Source organism: Leopardus geoffroyi, chromosome B2, assembly GCF_018350155.1.
Source record: "Leopardus geoffroyi isolate Oge1 chromosome B2, O.geoffroyi_Oge1_pat1.0, whole genome shotgun sequence".
Taxonomy (NCBI): domain Eukaryota; kingdom Metazoa; phylum Chordata; class Mammalia; order Carnivora; family Felidae; genus Leopardus; species Leopardus geoffroyi.
Window position 1 is genome coordinate 71,125,065 of NC_059332.1, and position 17,635 is coordinate 71,142,699.

Consider the following 17,635-nt stretch of genomic DNA (forward strand, 5'->3'; position numbering starts at 1 on the left):
CCTTCTTCTATAGTTTTGTATAATAACTGCTTCACTGTCTGTGGTTGGTTTTCTCTGTATTTATAAAGTCTTCCCACATTCTCTAAAGGCTTAAATTATAAAACATTCCTCAACTTAATTTCCAACAAAGTCAAACACATTAGATAATTCATCAGTTCCATTTTCTTTTTTTCCTAAAGACTGCTCTTAGAGGACAACATCTTCTGAACTATCATTTTATAGATCTTGCTAGACAGATGCTATCCTGAGACTTCTATGGACTATTACTGGGAATTCATTTTGGCTCTTTCTTGTTCTGGATTTCCTGTTTCCTGGTGGAGGGGAGGGGATTCCAGGTCTTTCTCTTCCTTGGTTCATTTCCTTATATGATGGAACATACCTTTCAAAGTTTCCAGAAAAATGGTGTAATAGAATTTACATGGAATGTAAATTTTTTGGTAACTCCCATGTCCCTAATTTTGATAAACTGTATTTCTCTAATTTTTCTTTTTAGAGCACACATATGTAAATTTCTAAGTTTACCATGACCAAACAAGACAAATCACCATGCCAATGCCTTCCAATGGCACTGGAAGAGAGGTGGACTGGCATATCAACTGATGTGGTTTTTCAAACCAAATATGCCATATATGTACCACTCCAAAGAGTGCCCCTATTTGAAAATTAAAAAACAAAAACAAAAACAAAAAACCCAACTCTAATGAACTGCACATCCATGTGTACATAAATGAATACATCTTAAATGTCTGGAATCTTTTAAGAATTTTAAAGTTTCTTTGAGTCTTGATTGTAATATTAAGTTTAAAGATTATAACAGATTAAACAAATGAAAGGAAAATGTCAGTTTAGCTTTGGCCCCAGTCCAAATTATTAAACATTTTGAACTGGAAGACATCTTCTGCTTCAACTTTGAATTATTATATTTCTAAAAGAAAATTTAAGTCAACACATAAAACAGCTGAAGACTAGCTATAAACAATCTAATGAGTTACCAAATCTGAGAGAGAAAATGTTTAGAATTTCAGCATGAAAAGGAGAATTGAGCCCTGAACAATACAGGTTTAGACTGTGTGGGTCCACTCATACATGGATTTTTTCCCCTGATATATACGGTACTGTAAATGCATTTTTTCTTCCTTACTATTTTTTAATAATATTTTTTCTCTAGCTTACTCTATTTTAAGAATACAGTATATAATACATATATAAAATATATATTAATTGTCATCAGTAAGGCTTCTGGTCAACAGTAAGCTATTGGTAGTTAACTCTTTGGGGAATTAAAAGTTATACACAGATTTTTGATTATGCAGGGGGTCAGTACTCTTAATCCTTGCATTGAAGGGTCCACTGTTAAATACCTGACACCATATCTTACTTTGCTATCAACATTTCCAGAAATGGCAAGAAGATTTCTCTGATTATCTTTTCCTAAATTATTAAAAATAGTAAATAACTTATTAGATTAAAAAAATTACAAACATGTATGGCTTCTAAATAAATTACCCACCTATGTTCCACCGCCTATATTTTGCGTCATCAAACTGTTGTCTCAAGACTAGGAAATCTATAACATCAGGCATATCATGGTATCTAATTACAAATAGAAACAAATTGATTAGGTCACATACCTAAAAATATCTAAAAGTTCAAATTTATATGAATCTTGAAAAACAATCTACAATACTAAGAAACCACTGCCTCTTTCAATAGTCCTTACTTCATGGTAAATGATCCACCAGTCAGTTTACCAGTGTCAGGATCAAGAAAAGCAAGTTTAAGGCAGCAAAGGGTAGGTAATCCTACTTCATACTTTATGCCAACTATTTTCATCAGTTCTTGTTCCTGAAAAAAGATATAAAAAATAAGAAACCATCTTCACAAAATAAATCACAAAATAAACTGATAAAAATAATTAAAACATTTCTTCATTTCTGTCTTGATCTAGGTGGTGATTATCCTGTGCATGTAAAAATTTGTTGACCTGTGTACTGAAGATCTGTGCATGTTATAGTACACAAATTATATCTCAACAGAAAATTTAAAAAGAGAGGGGCGCTTGGGTGGCTCGGTCAGTTGAGCATCTGACTTTGGCTCTGGTCATGATGTCACGGTTTGTGTGTTTGAACCCTACATTAGGCTCACTGCTGTCAGTGCAGGGCATGCTTCAGATCATCTGTGCCTCCCCTGCCCCTCCCCCACTCAAGCTCTCTCTCAAAAATAAACATTAAAAAAATAAATAAATAAAAAATTTATAAAGGGGAAAACTATTGAAATAAAAGTTTTCCAATATAGTTCCAAAGACCTCTACATAATTTTGAACTCTGTCTGATAAATCTAGAAATACTCACACATATGAAGTTTACGTTAGACATTAGTACTAATTTTCTCTATAATTACATTTTGTACCCAATTTATAAACTATAGGAATATATAAATTCGATCTTGTGTCTCTCTGAAAATTAAATACCTTCTACTCTCTAGGACTGCTTCAACTAAAAAAGGTATCCTCATGGAACAGTTTCTTACAGTGAAAAGAGTACCATTCAATACAATTTTCTACATAATCTAGAACTTTTTAAATAATAAACACCATACCCGTAGTTCCATTTTATGCCACGGCTGTTTTTTGGGATTGATACTATAAATCTTATTTTTCCGGGCCATTTCAACATATGCTTCATGTCCTTGCCGGAAATAATAAACCTAAAAAGTAAATAAAGTCACAGTTTTAAAACTTGAATGTTTCCTTTAACCCAAGATGCAAGGTATCAGCTAAAATTGCAGGAGAGAATTTAATGTTCTTTGAACAGAAAGAAATTCTAGTATTTTGTTATTTTTCCCCTTCTTTTCCTCCAAGTTGTCCTAATGTCACTTAATCATAAACAAAGTGTTCTAAATAACATTACTTTGGTTACACATTAAGAGGATAAAATGAGCAGTTTGTTTGTTTCACTGTTTTATTTTTGGATTCAAAGTAAGTTGACCTATGTTGTATAACAAAGTAAATTGTAAGTAGGAGTCACCATCAGTTTATTATTCACTTATTTTGGTAGCAAGTGGTATGTACATAGGCAGAAAACTTTAACATGAAAAATGTATTTATATAAATATATTTTATTGTTAAAAAGAGAACAAGGCATATATTTGTTCCAATTTTATGAAGATCAAATTTGACACTTGACTACCATCTTGTAAACTGGTACTTGACATAGTAGTCTGACACTACCTATTCTTCCCACTACAAAAAAAAATAATAGAGCTTGTTAAGAAATGTTGCTTAAAATTTTAAAGATGTTACTGAGTTCTTAGTAACATTTTGGGATATCCATTATTCTACATACTTTTGCTCCAGTTGTTTGAAATTTCATATGAAGGAATAGTGCTTGCTGAATAATGAGAACTTACCTGTTTAAGCATCAATGATCAAAAAGACAAGTTTAACATATTGAAAGAAAATTATTTAACAAGGATTTACACACTTTCTAGTAATAGTGAATATAATTTACTGGAAATAATAAATATAATTTAACCAAGCATCTTCTTGATGCTCAAGGATCTGTTAGGACCTATCACCATTACGGGAATGTTCTGTGCACTTCAAGTCTTCTTTAGTAGGGTCTCTAAATGAGTTTTTTTAGACTGCTCTTTAGAGTTACTCTTGCATTATATGTTTTCTTTTTTTTAATGTTTATTTATTTTTGAGAGATAGAGACAGAGCCTGAGTGGGGGAGGGGCAGAGAGAGAGACAGAATCTGAAGCAGGCTCCAGGCTTCAAGCTGTCAGCACAGAGCCCAGTGCGGGGGGCGGGGGGGGGGGCTCCAACTCATAAATCATGAGATCATGACCTGGGCCGAAGTCAGACGCTTAACTGACAAAGTCACCCAGGCGCCCCTTGTTTTTTCTTTTTTTTTTTTTTTTTTTTACTGTCCACTGTCACTTGCCACTTTCTACTGCTCATTAGTGTGGTCTGCTAAAGAAGCTCATATTGTACTTCCTAATTTATTACAGCTAATCTATTGGATACCAGATGACTCTGCTTCTGAACATCTATGCATAAAATAAGAACACACGAACCCTGGAGTGGGAAATTCTAAGATCTTACATTTTCATTTCAAATTCATAAGTGCATAGTCCAAAATGATGGCCAATCACATTTTTTAAAAAATGAAATATTCCTTATTTCTAAGACAATAAATATTTTAAAAGATCTAATAAATAAATTATAAACATTGTATTTAAATGAAAACTTATGAAATAAAATTAAATAGAAATAAAATGCTGAATTGCATTTTTCCTTTAACATGCTATATATTTAAGCCTTAAGCTAAGAAAAAAAAATATTTTTAGAAAGGAAAAGAAAACTGGCAATAGAATCCTCTTGTTAAAAACAATACTAGTTTTTAAAATGTTAATAAAATTCCCATTCTCTTACAATATTTAGTTTTTGCTATTGCAATATTTAAAGTGGCAAGTGGCCTCAAAAAAGATTAGAGCTTTCCTCCTAATTAGTTTTTCCGTACAAAGCTTACAAGCATCGAAAAATGAGATACTTCATGAGACTGCTACAGTTTTCTACAGTTCTGTTTCAAGAGCTATAAAAAAAAAAAAAGGCTTAAAGATAAGATTGTTTTTAAAAATTTTAAAGTACCTCATCTCCCATCTGTGGCACAAATGGACATCTTCGGGGAAGAGTATCTGTAATCCATGTTGAAGGTAACCATTCTTCTAATGTCAAACCATTTTCCGTGAGTTCTCCTACAGCCAATCTCTAAAAGTTAGAACATTATAAAGTAATATTATCAGAAAAGCATTCATCTCTCAATCTGCCCTTTGAAATAACTATAAACGTAGTTAAATAAAAGGAGGAAGATATCTTTGAACAAAAATATATATTCAGCTTTTAAAAACCTTATTCCGGGAAGACGGCAGCAGTGGCAGTATAGTTATTCAGTCTCTCCAAATCACCACAAAAAAAGAACCAGATAAACTAAAACCTACAGACAACATTCAGAGCAAAAGGAGGTGAACAACTGGTGCATCACTCTGAAAAAGACTACGAAAGCTCCTCAAAAGTTAAAAATAGAACTACCCTATGACCCAGCAATTGCATTACTGGATATTTATCCAAAGGATACAAAAATACTCAGAGGCCCATGCACCCCAATGTTTATAGCAGTATTATCAATAATAGCCAAACTATGGAAAGAGCCCAAGTGTCCACTGACTGATGAACAGATAAAGAAGATGTGGCATATATATAAAATGGAGTATTAGCCACCAAAAAGAATGAAATCTTGCCATTTGCAACGACATGGATGGAGCGAGAATGTACTGTTAAGTGAAATACAGAAGGACAAATACCATATGATTTCACTCATGTGGAATTTAAGAAACAAAACAGATGAACATAGGGAAGGGAAGAAAGAAAAGAAAGAGCAAACCATTAGAGACTGAACTATTGAGAACAAACTGAGGGTTGCTGGAGGGGAGGTGAGTGGGGCATGGGCTCAATGGGTAACAAGTATTAAGGAGGGCATTTGTTGTGATAAGCACCCTGGGTGTTAAAATAAGTGATAAATCACTAAACCACTAAATTCTGCTCCTGAAACCATAACTATATGTTAACTAACTAGAATTTAAATAAAAACTTGAAAAAGAAAAAAAAAATTTGAGCCACAGATTTCAGTTTTATACATTGAGGTTTTGAGTTAAAGTATGTGTGAAAAAGCTTTCCTTTGACTTATTAATAAAAAGAAAAAAAAAGGTAGGAAAAGTCTGAAAATTGTTAATTCCAGCCTCAATATGGGCTATTAATTATAGCAGAAAAATATTTCTCCCTGTAAGGAAAATACCTATATTGACTGAAATAGTGAACAACACTTACATGAAACCAGGTTAAGTTGGCTATTAAATAGGAATAATATTTATAACTGTAAGACTTTGGTATGGCACAGCCAAGAATCATTACGATACATCCTACTCCTCAATAATTCTTGGGAAACTTAGAATTTTTAAAGTAGGTTTCTATCACTTAGTACTTAAAACCACTTAGGAAATAAAATGCACTGAATATTCCTTAAAATTTCCAGCCTCATCATTTGAATTTTTGTTCATTTTGGAGATACAGGTAATTGAGATCTTTCCTTTGTATTCATGGAAATTCTTCTAGGTCTACCTCACATCTTACTTCTGGAAGCCTTAACCTGAAACTCTAAGAAAAGATGTCCTTATTTGATTCGAGCTATCATCTTTAAAATTAATCTGGTAATTAAACATATTAGACAATGTGATATTCTATTTTTATCTTGAGGGATTAAAGCAACTTGTTAATCACACATTGTTTTCAGAGTAAGTACAATGCCTTACACTTCTTTTTATCCACTGTATTGCTTTATAAACTGTAAGCCTTCAATAAAAATTTATTGATCTGGTTTCCAGAGTTCCTAACAATATAATGGACATATATCAGATACATCTGAGATGACTTTACTGCATCTCTGGAGAATTCTATTAATAACCATTTTCTTTATCTGCCTTACTGGCTCTTAATTAATTTGAATACAATTAGTCATATGGAAAATGTCTTCATCTGTTCATACTTGCAGTAAATATTACTAAATGAATCTGTTACTTTCCAATTCTATGACCCTATGCGTAAGAAGGGAAATATTATTGTGTTTATTTGGAATAACAAAGAGACTAAAGAATAAGAACAATTCTATTGTTAGATCCATTGGTAGACTAATACCAAACCATGTGTACAAAAACCAAATTAAAGGGAACAGTCTATAATATCCTTACCTCATGATATTTAAAGTCTGTCCCACATAAATTCAGTGGCACACAGATCCTGTTGTAATACTTCAATAAAAATTGTGAAGTTAAAATATGCCAAACAGCAACAGTGGATCTAAATGTGGCATTGCATGAAAAAGCCCAAGGTGTTAGTTTACACACAATTATCAATCAAAAGGAACCAGGTGAGTCAGGTAAACTGCACTCTTGAGACAAAAAAATTACGTTCTCACAGTGACTTAACACTGTAAACCTCAAAAGTTAATCAAAACTGTCTTGAGATAAGAAAAAAAATGTTTATTAGTCAGATAGAAGGCTAAATCAGTTTTCTTCAACCAGTCTGTGTACCACATAAAATAATGGGTCAGCCTACATTTATCATCACTGACACACAAGAGACACACAAGAGAAAACTGAGCACACATACATTGTGTGATACTCTCTTTGGTAAATCATCCCCAGACAAAAGCAAAGTAAGTAATAAGAATAGTAGGCTGTGGAATCCAAATTAATAAATAATTATAAAGCTGAAACAAGAGTTCAGATGATACAGATAAAATAAACATTAAAAACAGAAGTATTCTTAAAATTTTCAAAGCTCTCTGGAGATAAAGACAGCCTCCCTAGTATTTAATCCTATAATTAACAACTTATATTTAATTCTAAAAATGAAAGAGGTTAAAAAAAATCTTCCTTGTGTTTATTTAACCAAATATACTTTCTACTTATAGTCTTTTGGGGAATAGAAAACATCTCCCTTGTATTTCATTTACTTTAGAGCAAAAGTTAAACAGCTCTTATTTTTCTTAAAAGAATTCCATTTTCATAAGAGCTGACAGTTCTTATTTCCATAACATTTATCTCTTACGTTCTGATTTGTCTCAAATTACCCAGACTAAAGATGAAGTAATCAAGTCAATACTGCTACTGACCTAAGGATCATCTAATTATGGCTCATCTTCTCTATAAATTAATGAAAGCTTGTTAACAACTGTAGTATCCTATTTTAGATTCATATTTGCCTTGTAGTCAACTATGACAAGTTCTGCCATTATTATTCCAAGTCATGTGTGCTCTATGCTTGCTGGTTATTTTCAGCAATTAACAATCAATAAGGATGGTCAAAAAACAAAGGAAATTAAAAGACTCATAAAACTATATGTTTTTAAACTTTTTTTATATACACAAATGAATAAATCCCAAGAGATTACCAAAAAAAATCTGCTCATAAGATTAAATGCTCAACATTGAGAATATGGTAATTCTATAAGTAAATACTCACACATGCTAATTTAAAACTTGAGAAAATTAAGTACGTTTGGCATACTATATTTTGCTACTGTATACTTCTGAGTTTTTTCCAATACTACTTGCTGGTACACCTCAACAGCATTTATGTTTATCAGCAGCACTTTTAAAAAGTGTGCTTTGTTTTCATAGAAAACAATTTATATTAAAAAAAAAACAAAAAAACCTTTTGTTTTCTTTCTTTGGGTTTCTTTTTCTTTGGTGATATTTGTCCATCTTTTTCTTCATTTACTTTTTTCCTTTCCTTTTTAATCTGTTTTTGCTTCTGTTTTTCAGATTCTTCTTCTTCATCTGAACTGCTTTCTGCTTTCTTGGTTTTATGCTTAGGAATTTTCTTTGGTGGCTGCAGATTAATTCCTGCATCTGCTGTCCAGTCAGAATAATCACTAGAGTAGTCACTAAAAGGCAAAAGGGATTAAAAAATACAAACAGAAGATATACCGTAAGACTATTTTATAAATATAAAGAGATCACGATGACAGAGTAACAAATAAACTAAAAACACTTCCCTTTCAACTCATGTTCTAAACAGTTTCTTAAAATTCTGTCAGCTTAACTTAAATATCTCAAAAACTTTAAGATAAATAAGGCTATAGCTTTAATTGAAACAATGAATTTAAGTGCCTCCTATGATTTTAACAAAAATATTAATTTCTGGGGCACCTGGGTGGCTCTGTCAGAAGAGTGTTCAACTCATGATCTCAGCTCAGGTCATGATCTCACAGTTTGTGAGTTTGAGCCCTGTGTTGGCTCCTCACTATAGGTGGGGAGCGTGCTTGGGATTCTCTCTCTCCCCCTCTCTCAAAATAAATAAATAGACTTAAAAAATTAATTTCTGAAGACTGCTGCATTCTGGGGCAAACTATTGTGGGGAATACAAAAATAAGGAGCAATTCTAGCAACGGCAGATAGTCTTGGATGCCACAGAGATACCAACATTAAGGAGGAGGAAGCATAGGGATTACTTATTTGAGAGGAGCAGGGAACTCTTCACCATAGGTATTTTGATGGTAGAGCACTGGTGCCTTCATGATAGCTGGATATTAAATGGGGGTGAGGTGGGGTTTGTCCCAAGTGTTCTGGCCTATTAGGAAGGTTGTGCTTGCAACTTTTACTCAACATCTACATATACCTTAGACATAGCTTATGCTTCAAAGAATGCCACGATTCTGAAAACTACATGCCTTAGTGTTTTATGTATCACAACTAAGCATGTTTGCCATTTCTTTTCAGTGTACCTTCAAAAGACTCAAATTTTATTGAACTGATGTTGGTGCAAAATAGAGAATGCAGTTATATTATCTTCTGTTCTAATTTTAGTACCTGAGAATACTACTTGATTTTTTACAATTTTAAAACTATAAATGCCTTAAAGAAATCTAAGTTACACTATGTTAAAATCAATAGTTTTCCTATATTTAGTGATGATGTATAACCTTACTTCTCTAAAAAGATTAACATGGAAAGGACAGATTTGTCTGGAGTTTTATTCTACTACCACCACTTCTAACCCCTGTCCCCAATATCCCTAACAGACATCTACCTATATCTCCCTAAGAATAATCATTACAGATAAGAATCAAATAATTAAGGTGCATTCTAGTATGATTTCATAACTTCATTTTAATTTGAAAACAATATTAAAGAACTTGGTTTAAAAAATATTTTCAGATTCTATACTGGATGCATGGGAATGCATCTGCAGAGCAAATATCTATCCAAGAATAAGTTGTCCTCAACTTATGAGCATTTATTTATACTAACTCCAGCCCATGGTCACTAAAAATGGCACCTGCCAAATACTCACAGCTGCTACTCTCCAGAGCACTTGGCACTTACAGAAAATCTGATGCCAGCACAGATCTGACTACAAACTGCAGAACCCGTGGTCTTTACAACTGCCCCTAACTGCTGAAGCCACTACTACTTTCTCAATATATGAACTTCTATGCTGTCTCATGGTTTGAGATACTCTATTTTCCACTGCTGAGCCGAAAGAAAGTGAGTTTTTCTTTTATTGTCCTGTTTCAAATATAGAAATCTCCCAGACACAACCACGGGTACATGCATATCATCACTAGGAGTCAATGTTGTAGGAATAAGAAAGCCCTTGATTCTAACACTGATATAAGGAATTCTTATAACCTCCACCTCTTCGTTTCCTTGGCAATTTTAAGAGCTACTGCTGACAGGGATAAATGTAAGGAGCTAAATATAATCAAAAGCTACTTTCTTGGTACTAAGACCTTATAAGGTCAGCAAAGATCAGCCCTATAACAATGTAGATCACCATTATAAGGAAATAAAGGAATCCTCACTTCTCATTGCTGGAAGAAATAATTATCATTCAACAAATTATACTATATGAAAATAGAGAATTCTACAAGATCTCATTACTTCAATGCTTAAGTATTTCTCAAAACCAGTAATGAAACTAATTTGTAGTTCACTATTACAAATAATAGGATTCAGAAGATAAAAGATCAACTAAGAGGACAAATTAAAAGCATCATTTTGCACATTTAGTTGCAATGACCAAAATTTTTTTCTGCTAAGATAAACATATCAGAAAGAAAATCTCCTAACTTTTGGACTACAAAAAGACCTCCAAAGAAGAACCAACTTTATTTTTTTTAAGTTAATTTATTTATTGGGGGGGGGGGGGCAGAGAGAGAGGGAGAGAAAGGATCCTAAGCAGGCTCCATACTCAGCCTGCAGCCTGACACAGGTAAGGCTCGATCTTACAACAGTGAGGTCATGACCTGAGTTAATATCAAGAGTTGGACAATTAACCAACCAAGCCACCCACGTGCCACCAAAAATAACTTTAAACCCAAAGAAAATTTGAAATGTGTTGCTGATAAAAACGAACCTTCAAGTGTAAAAAGATTTTATATTACACATGTAGAAATAAAATTCGATGAATTACCTAGAACTGCCATCACTGTGCCATGCTCTCTCATCCTCTTCAGACGTTCCACCACTGACAGCAACAACTTCCCCTTCCTAAGAAATATTTAATATATATTTTATTGTGTAATTTTACATTAACATTCTATGATTATAGAAAGTATCAGTCGCTCAATTCTACTCCTGATATTATTACACTATATGTTAACTAACGATTTTTTAAAAATGCAGGCTAAAATGGGGGAGGTAGCTCGAAGGAAATATACCTAACAAATATTTGCTTTATGTATCCCTGGCTAAATGGTTATGCATATGTGATTATATAGATACAGACATAATGGGAAGTAGCATATTTTAAAGCAACTTAAATGTCAAAAACTTTTTTTAATCTCATTTGTTCTATGTTCTTATTACATAATTAAAAAAAAGAAATACAGTGATATGTAATAGTACCAATCATATAGTATATTTACAACCATTAAAACCTGATTTTAATTAGCTATAAAACACAGGTCTTATATTTTTATCCAACAAAATTATTAAACATAGCCAACAAAATAATACCTATTAATAATGGATTCAGAGCAATCTCTCAGGTGATTAACATTTTGTTTGTTATTGTTTTTTAAGCCTCAATATTTATCTTTGAGATTGGATGTTAAATTCTATAGATAGCAATGGGAATCAATTTTACTTTTTGGCCCATTTTAAAAACTTAAGGTTTTTCTACAGATGTTATGAGAAGCTTAAATTAGGAATTTATATCTTATTGTTACACTCTGATATTATTCTATACAAATAGTAGAGGATTAAAAAGTACCCAAACGCTGTTTCTCTTCAGTAAATATACTCTGCTCAACGTAGGATATTCCAGAGAAGCCATTTTCTTTATAAAAATTGTTTTTCAGGGTCACAAAATCTTACACAATTTCTCCCTTGCTCAAATAAAACTTTATGCTTCAGTAAAAATAACAGCTCACGTTAATTAAGCTTTTATTAGTATTTCAGAAATTATTCAAAGCATGTTGTATACATTATCCCATTTGACCTAGACAAAACACTGCTGGTGATAGGGAGCAGTTATTTAAAGAAATTAAAGTTTAAAAAGGTTAAGCAATTTACCCTAGGCAGCATAAGTAATAAGCAACTAAGCTACTCCAAAGCTTAGACTCCTCTCCACAAGAATGGTTCAGTATTATCACTTGCTGGGCATATTCACAGAATTTTCCAAGATGATAATGGGATGTATTCCTTTACTAATTCAATAAAATAGCCTATTTGGGGAGGAATTTTTTCTTTTTGATGTCTTAATAATGAAGAATATGTATTATACAACTATTCCACAATGTTTTGAGAACTAAGCAAATATGAAAAGATCAAATCCAACAGTAAATTTAATCTCTGCTCAATATAACTGAAAAAATAAACAAATGATCCGATTATTCCCATCATTACTATACATATTACTTCTTTAAAGGGAGAGAAAAGAAATGTACTTCTATATTCTTAGTAGAAAATTAAGTACTACACAGAAGTACAAAATATTTGAACTAAAAAAAAAAACCAGGATTCTTTCCGTTATGGTACAATATTGCGTTGTATCATACGCAATATTCTGTTCTCAATGTATTCCTCTAGAAATTTATTCAGTTGCTCTGAATGAATGTTAAAGTATAAGCAAATTAGTTTTGAAGACAAATGAAGGATTAGTTAACCTTTTCCTATGTAACAGATATATGTGAAAATATGTTTCTAATAAGCTGAATCATATTTAGAATATTTTATAGAAACATATTACTAAAAGAATCATACTAAATCTTTCAAAAATAAGGAAATATTTTATAAAGGCAAATAACTAGCTCACATATATTTTATGTGTATATCTAAACTGTCATGTGTCAAAATTAAGTTATTAGTATATTTGGTCATTTTACTAGATTGGACATTATCATTTCGACCTGGCCATACTAGAACCTGAAGCCAATGGAGATTAACTTCTCAACTGTGGTTAGCATACTCTCACAGTTTGAGTTTTACTGCCATGTCTACAAAGTAGAATATACTCAGAGAATTCCCGTATATGTCTAACATTGCTTCATAAACATATAGTAGTCAATAGGATCATAGAGTCTTTGACCTAACTGGGGGAGGGATGATTGGGAAGGTGGAGAGGGTAAGGGAAATGTTGTAAATACTTAAGATTAATTTATGATCGTAAATTGGTTGCCTTTGTTGAAAGAATATATAATTTAGTAGGGACAATGATATTTATAGAAATAATTATGCATAAGGAAAATTTAAAAGATTAAATTAAGAAAGTCATACACTAGTACAGAGCTAAAAAGCTAACCAAAATTGCCAAATGTCTCTTAATTAGTTATTATAATTACAGACTAGAGCTTCATGGTATTAATTTAAAAGGTTGGCTTTAGTGTAAAGAAAGGAACTTGGGTTTAACTCCCGCTCTATCATTTAATAATTAGGTACATAGGTAATCTAAACATCTCTGAACTTCAGACACCTCATACATAAAATAGGAATAATTCATTTGTACGCATTTGTTTTGTGGATTTGGTATTATGAATATGTGTGCCATGCCTGGAACATATATAGTAAGTCTTCAGTAAATGGAAGCTATCATTATCATTGTAAGACCTAGAAAACATCATCTTTGAGCTACATCTATAATACATCAATGAATACAAAGAATGAAAGTCATATTAAAAAAAACAAGTAAAACTGATAACAAATTTATGAATGTGCTGAGATCTTACATCTGAAGAACTAGTGCCATTTTCTATCTCTTCTGAAGGTCTAGGAGTCTCTTCCAATGCAGATCTTGTACGATAATTGTGTTGATTTGTCTGCTGCCGTTTGGATTCTCCAAGATCCAGGAAATGCTCATGAGCATGATTCTGGAAAAAAGTAAATTAAATTTTATTTATTTAAAATGTGATCAAAGAGCATGATTTTTCCTGTAGAAGTTATATATTTTTTAATTATTAAAAAATACATTCATATTTAAGATAATCACATAAGTGGACTATAGTTCCAGTTCAAGTATTTTAATAGTAAATCATTAATATTAAATATTTAGGTTAAATCACAGGTTTGTGAAATGCTAAAATTCATTTACTGATAAATTAGCTTAGAAAAAGTTTTTTTCTGATTAAGTGATACAGACTAAAAGATTCATAATGGCAGACTAACAATTCTCCTATACCCACATTAAACCTATAGAACAGATATAAGAAAGAGGACCATGGGCTGTGAGACATATGTCATTAGGCAGGGGCAAACTGGAAACCAAAACGGTGATCACAAAACTACCCTACCACTGTGAGGCTAGGACACCAGGTGGCTGGCTATCTCTCTTTTGCTGCAGACTGAACGCAGCAGATGAGAACACAACTAACAATGATCAAAAACTGAGAAAATCCAACATGGTGACAAACCCAACAAACCTAAGAATTCACACCTGAAAAAAAAAAAAAGACTACTTGTGAATATAAAAGTAAAAAGAAAATAAAGATTACTTTTAAAAACAGACTGCCATGAGATTTATGCATACAATATGTCATAAATGAATATATATCATACAATAAGAAAATCTTTAAAGTGACAGAAAATAACTTTGAGACTATAACCAATCCCCCCCGCCCCCCGCCCAGCCCCGGCTTTTTTTCCCCTTCTCATTAAACTTTGTTTTAATGGGTCTCAAAATTCTGTGACAGATTTCTGGCCAAGTTGTTTCCATTAAAAGTACTGATTTAAAAACTAAATTACCTTAAAATTGCCACCCCCCGCCCCAACACACACCAAATGATCCACAAAAGGTTCTTTCAAGAGTTTACAATGCATTACTATCGTTAAACAGTTTCTTAAACTTAAAATGGCCATCGGAGGCAAACAGTTCTGAGATTACTCTTCCACTACTAATTAAGACAAGGTGGCCAGTATTAGGAATAATATTCATTTAACTTCCTGGGCGGACTTGGTGACCTTGCCAACTCCAGCAGCCTTCTTGTCCACTGCTTTGATTACACCCACAGCAACTGTCTTATGTCACAAAGAACCAAATGACCCGAGAAGGACAGTCAGAGAAGCTCTCAACACACACAGGCCTGCCAGGAACTATATCAACTATGGCAGCATCAACAGATTTCAAGAATTCAGAGTCCGCTTTCAGTTTCCTCCCAGAAGACCAATCAATCTTCTCCTTTGGCTCAGCAAACTTGTAAGCAATGTGAACTGTGTAACAATTCAGCACAGGTGTACAGCCAGCACTAATTTGGCCTGGATGACTAAAGATAATAATCTGCATTGCGAAGCCGGCTGCTTGCACTGGTGGGTTATTTTTGCTATCAGCAGCCATAGTGCCATGGCAAGCATCTTTTATAAATATGGTCTTGACACTAAAGCCCACATGAGCACCAGAGAGAGCTTCACGGTGCACACACTTCAACAAACTTTACTACAACTGTAGTGATTCAAGCAAAGATGACCACCATGCCAGGTTTGAGGACACCAGTCTGCATTGGGCCTACGGGGACAGCACTAATACTACCCAATTTTGTAGGCAACAGGGAAGGGCAGGCACAAATGTAAGTTGGGTGAGTTGGTGGTAGAATGTCAAAACTGTCCAGAACTACAAGTAGCATGGTTCCGTTGGCACTGTCATCTTTATAGGTGATTTTCCATCTCTTGAACCAATCAATGTACGTCAGCACTTGGTTCTAACATGTACCAGTCCAACCGAAAACTGGCACAAATGCTATGGTGTAGAGGTTACAGTCAATTTCCTTTTGGAGAGAGAGGAGGGAGAGCACGAGAGAGTGAGTGAGTGGCGGAGGGGGAGAAAGAGAGGGAAACACAGAATCCAAAGTGGGCCTAGACTACAAGCTGTCAGCACAGATCCTGACGTAGGGCTTGAACTCACGAACAGTGAGACTATGACCTGAGCCGAAGTTGGACATTTAACTAACTGAGCCACCCCAGGTGCCTGAGCCAATTTTCTTAATGTAGGTGCTGGTTCCTTAACAATTTCTTCATATCTCTTCCATGAGGTGCTCACAAGAATTCATGCTATTCACACAAAATAAGAAGTTATGTAACATTAATCGAGTTTGTGTTCATTTTCAGGTGATTCTCAGTCAGGAAACTTTCAGAATGTTGTTTTACATGTTTTCAAATCTATCACGTGCTTAGTTGAGGTTTTAAAATTTTTATTTCTATATCATTTACTCCTTGTTTCTACTGTTTGGCATGGCACACCAGCCAGGTTAATTTTAAGAAAATGCTGGTTTATTATTTTTCAACTCTTTCCTCCCTCTATTGTCTCTTCTTCAGAGACTCATTAATACTTTGCATGCTCTCTCTCTTTACATATACCTACATACATATTACATAACTATGTATGTTTGCTTTTTATACTTCCCTCATTCTTCCCATTATTTCATTCCCTGTTGATACACTCTGGGGGAGTTCTTCAACTTGATTTTCCAGCTTACTAACTAATTTTTCAGTGTCTTACATTCTTCTAGTCAGGTCATCCACTGAGTTCTTGGTTTCAATAATGATGTGTTTCATCCCAATGTATCTAATGGGATCCTCTCCAAAACTGCTTAAGGTTACATGTTCCCAATATCCTTGCCTAGCTCTCTAAGAATATGCTATTTCAACTATTTGTTCTGTGCATCCAATTAGTTTCCCTATGTAAGTCATGTAAGTCCATCTGTAGTGTGGTTTTTTTTTTAACCTATCATGCTTTGGCTTCACAAGCATGTTGGGGCACTAATATTGCACTGAGGAGGAGGAGAGAAAAAAGCAATAATCTAGGTCTTGTATTGTACTCCTAAAAAAGATTACTGAGGTGTATGGGTGAAGGAGATGTGCACTTCAAGACTCATCATACTGCGAGTTCTGCCTCTAGGAGAGGGGCTGTGGTCCCAGTGGTGGGCTGGGGACAGACATCGGGTCTGACTGTGGCCCCGCCCACCAACACAAGTTTCTCTGGACAGCACAGGGGAAGTACCCCGCAGTTTGCAGCTACTGCAGGGACTACCCAAAATGACGAAACGGAAGAATTCTCCTCAAAAGAAACTCCAGGAAGTAGCGACAGCTAATGAATTGATCAAAACCGATTTAAGCAATATAACGGAACAAGAATTTAGAATAATAGTCATAAAATTAATCGCTGGGCTTGAAAAAAGCATAGAGGACAGCAGAGAGTCTATTGATACACAGATCAAGGGACTAAAAAATAGTCATGAGGAATGAAAAAATGCTATCAATGAGGTGCATAATAAAATGGAGGCGGCCATAGCACAGATTCAAGAGGCAGAGAGGAGAATGGGTGAATTAGAAGATAAAATTATGGAAAAAGAGGAAGCTGAGAAAAAGAGAGATTAAAAAAATCCAGGAATATGAGGGATGAGTTAGAGAACTAAGTAATGCAATCAAATGGAACAATACCCCTATCATCGGAATTCCAGAAGAAGAAGAGAGAGAAAGGGGCTGAAGGTCTACTTGAACAAATCATAGCTGAGAACTTCCTTGATCTGGGGAAGGAAACAGGCATTGAAATCTAAGAGGCACAGAGGAACTCCCTTCAGACATA

The 17,635-nt window shown here is 33.8% G+C and overlaps 1 protein-coding gene and 1 pseudogene across 4 annotated transcripts in view; both read right to left on the reverse strand.

Moving 5' to 3' along the window:
- Nucleotides 1-17,635, reverse strand: part of LOC123608633 (pleckstrin homology domain interacting protein) — a 139,247-nt gene that overhangs the window by 32,220 nt on the left and 89,392 nt on the right. For all 4 annotated transcript variants that reach the window (XM_045498837.1, XM_045498836.1, XM_045498838.1 and 1 more), the window contains 7 exons: nt 13,791-13,931; nt 11,036-11,112; nt 8,273-8,504; nt 4,652-4,771; nt 2,599-2,706; nt 1,721-1,845; nt 1,511-1,593 (listed from right to left, as the gene is read on the reverse strand). In XM_045498837.1, the coding sequence (XP_045354793.1) occupies nt 1,511-1,593; nt 1,721-1,845; nt 2,599-2,706; nt 4,652-4,771; nt 8,273-8,504; nt 11,036-11,112; nt 13,791-13,931 (886 nt within the window). The remainder of the gene's footprint in view (nt 1-1,510; nt 1,594-1,720; nt 1,846-2,598; nt 2,707-4,651; nt 4,772-8,272; nt 8,505-11,035; nt 11,113-13,790; nt 13,932-17,635) is intronic.
- On the reverse strand, nt 14,916-15,915 carry LOC123608635 (annotated as a pseudogene).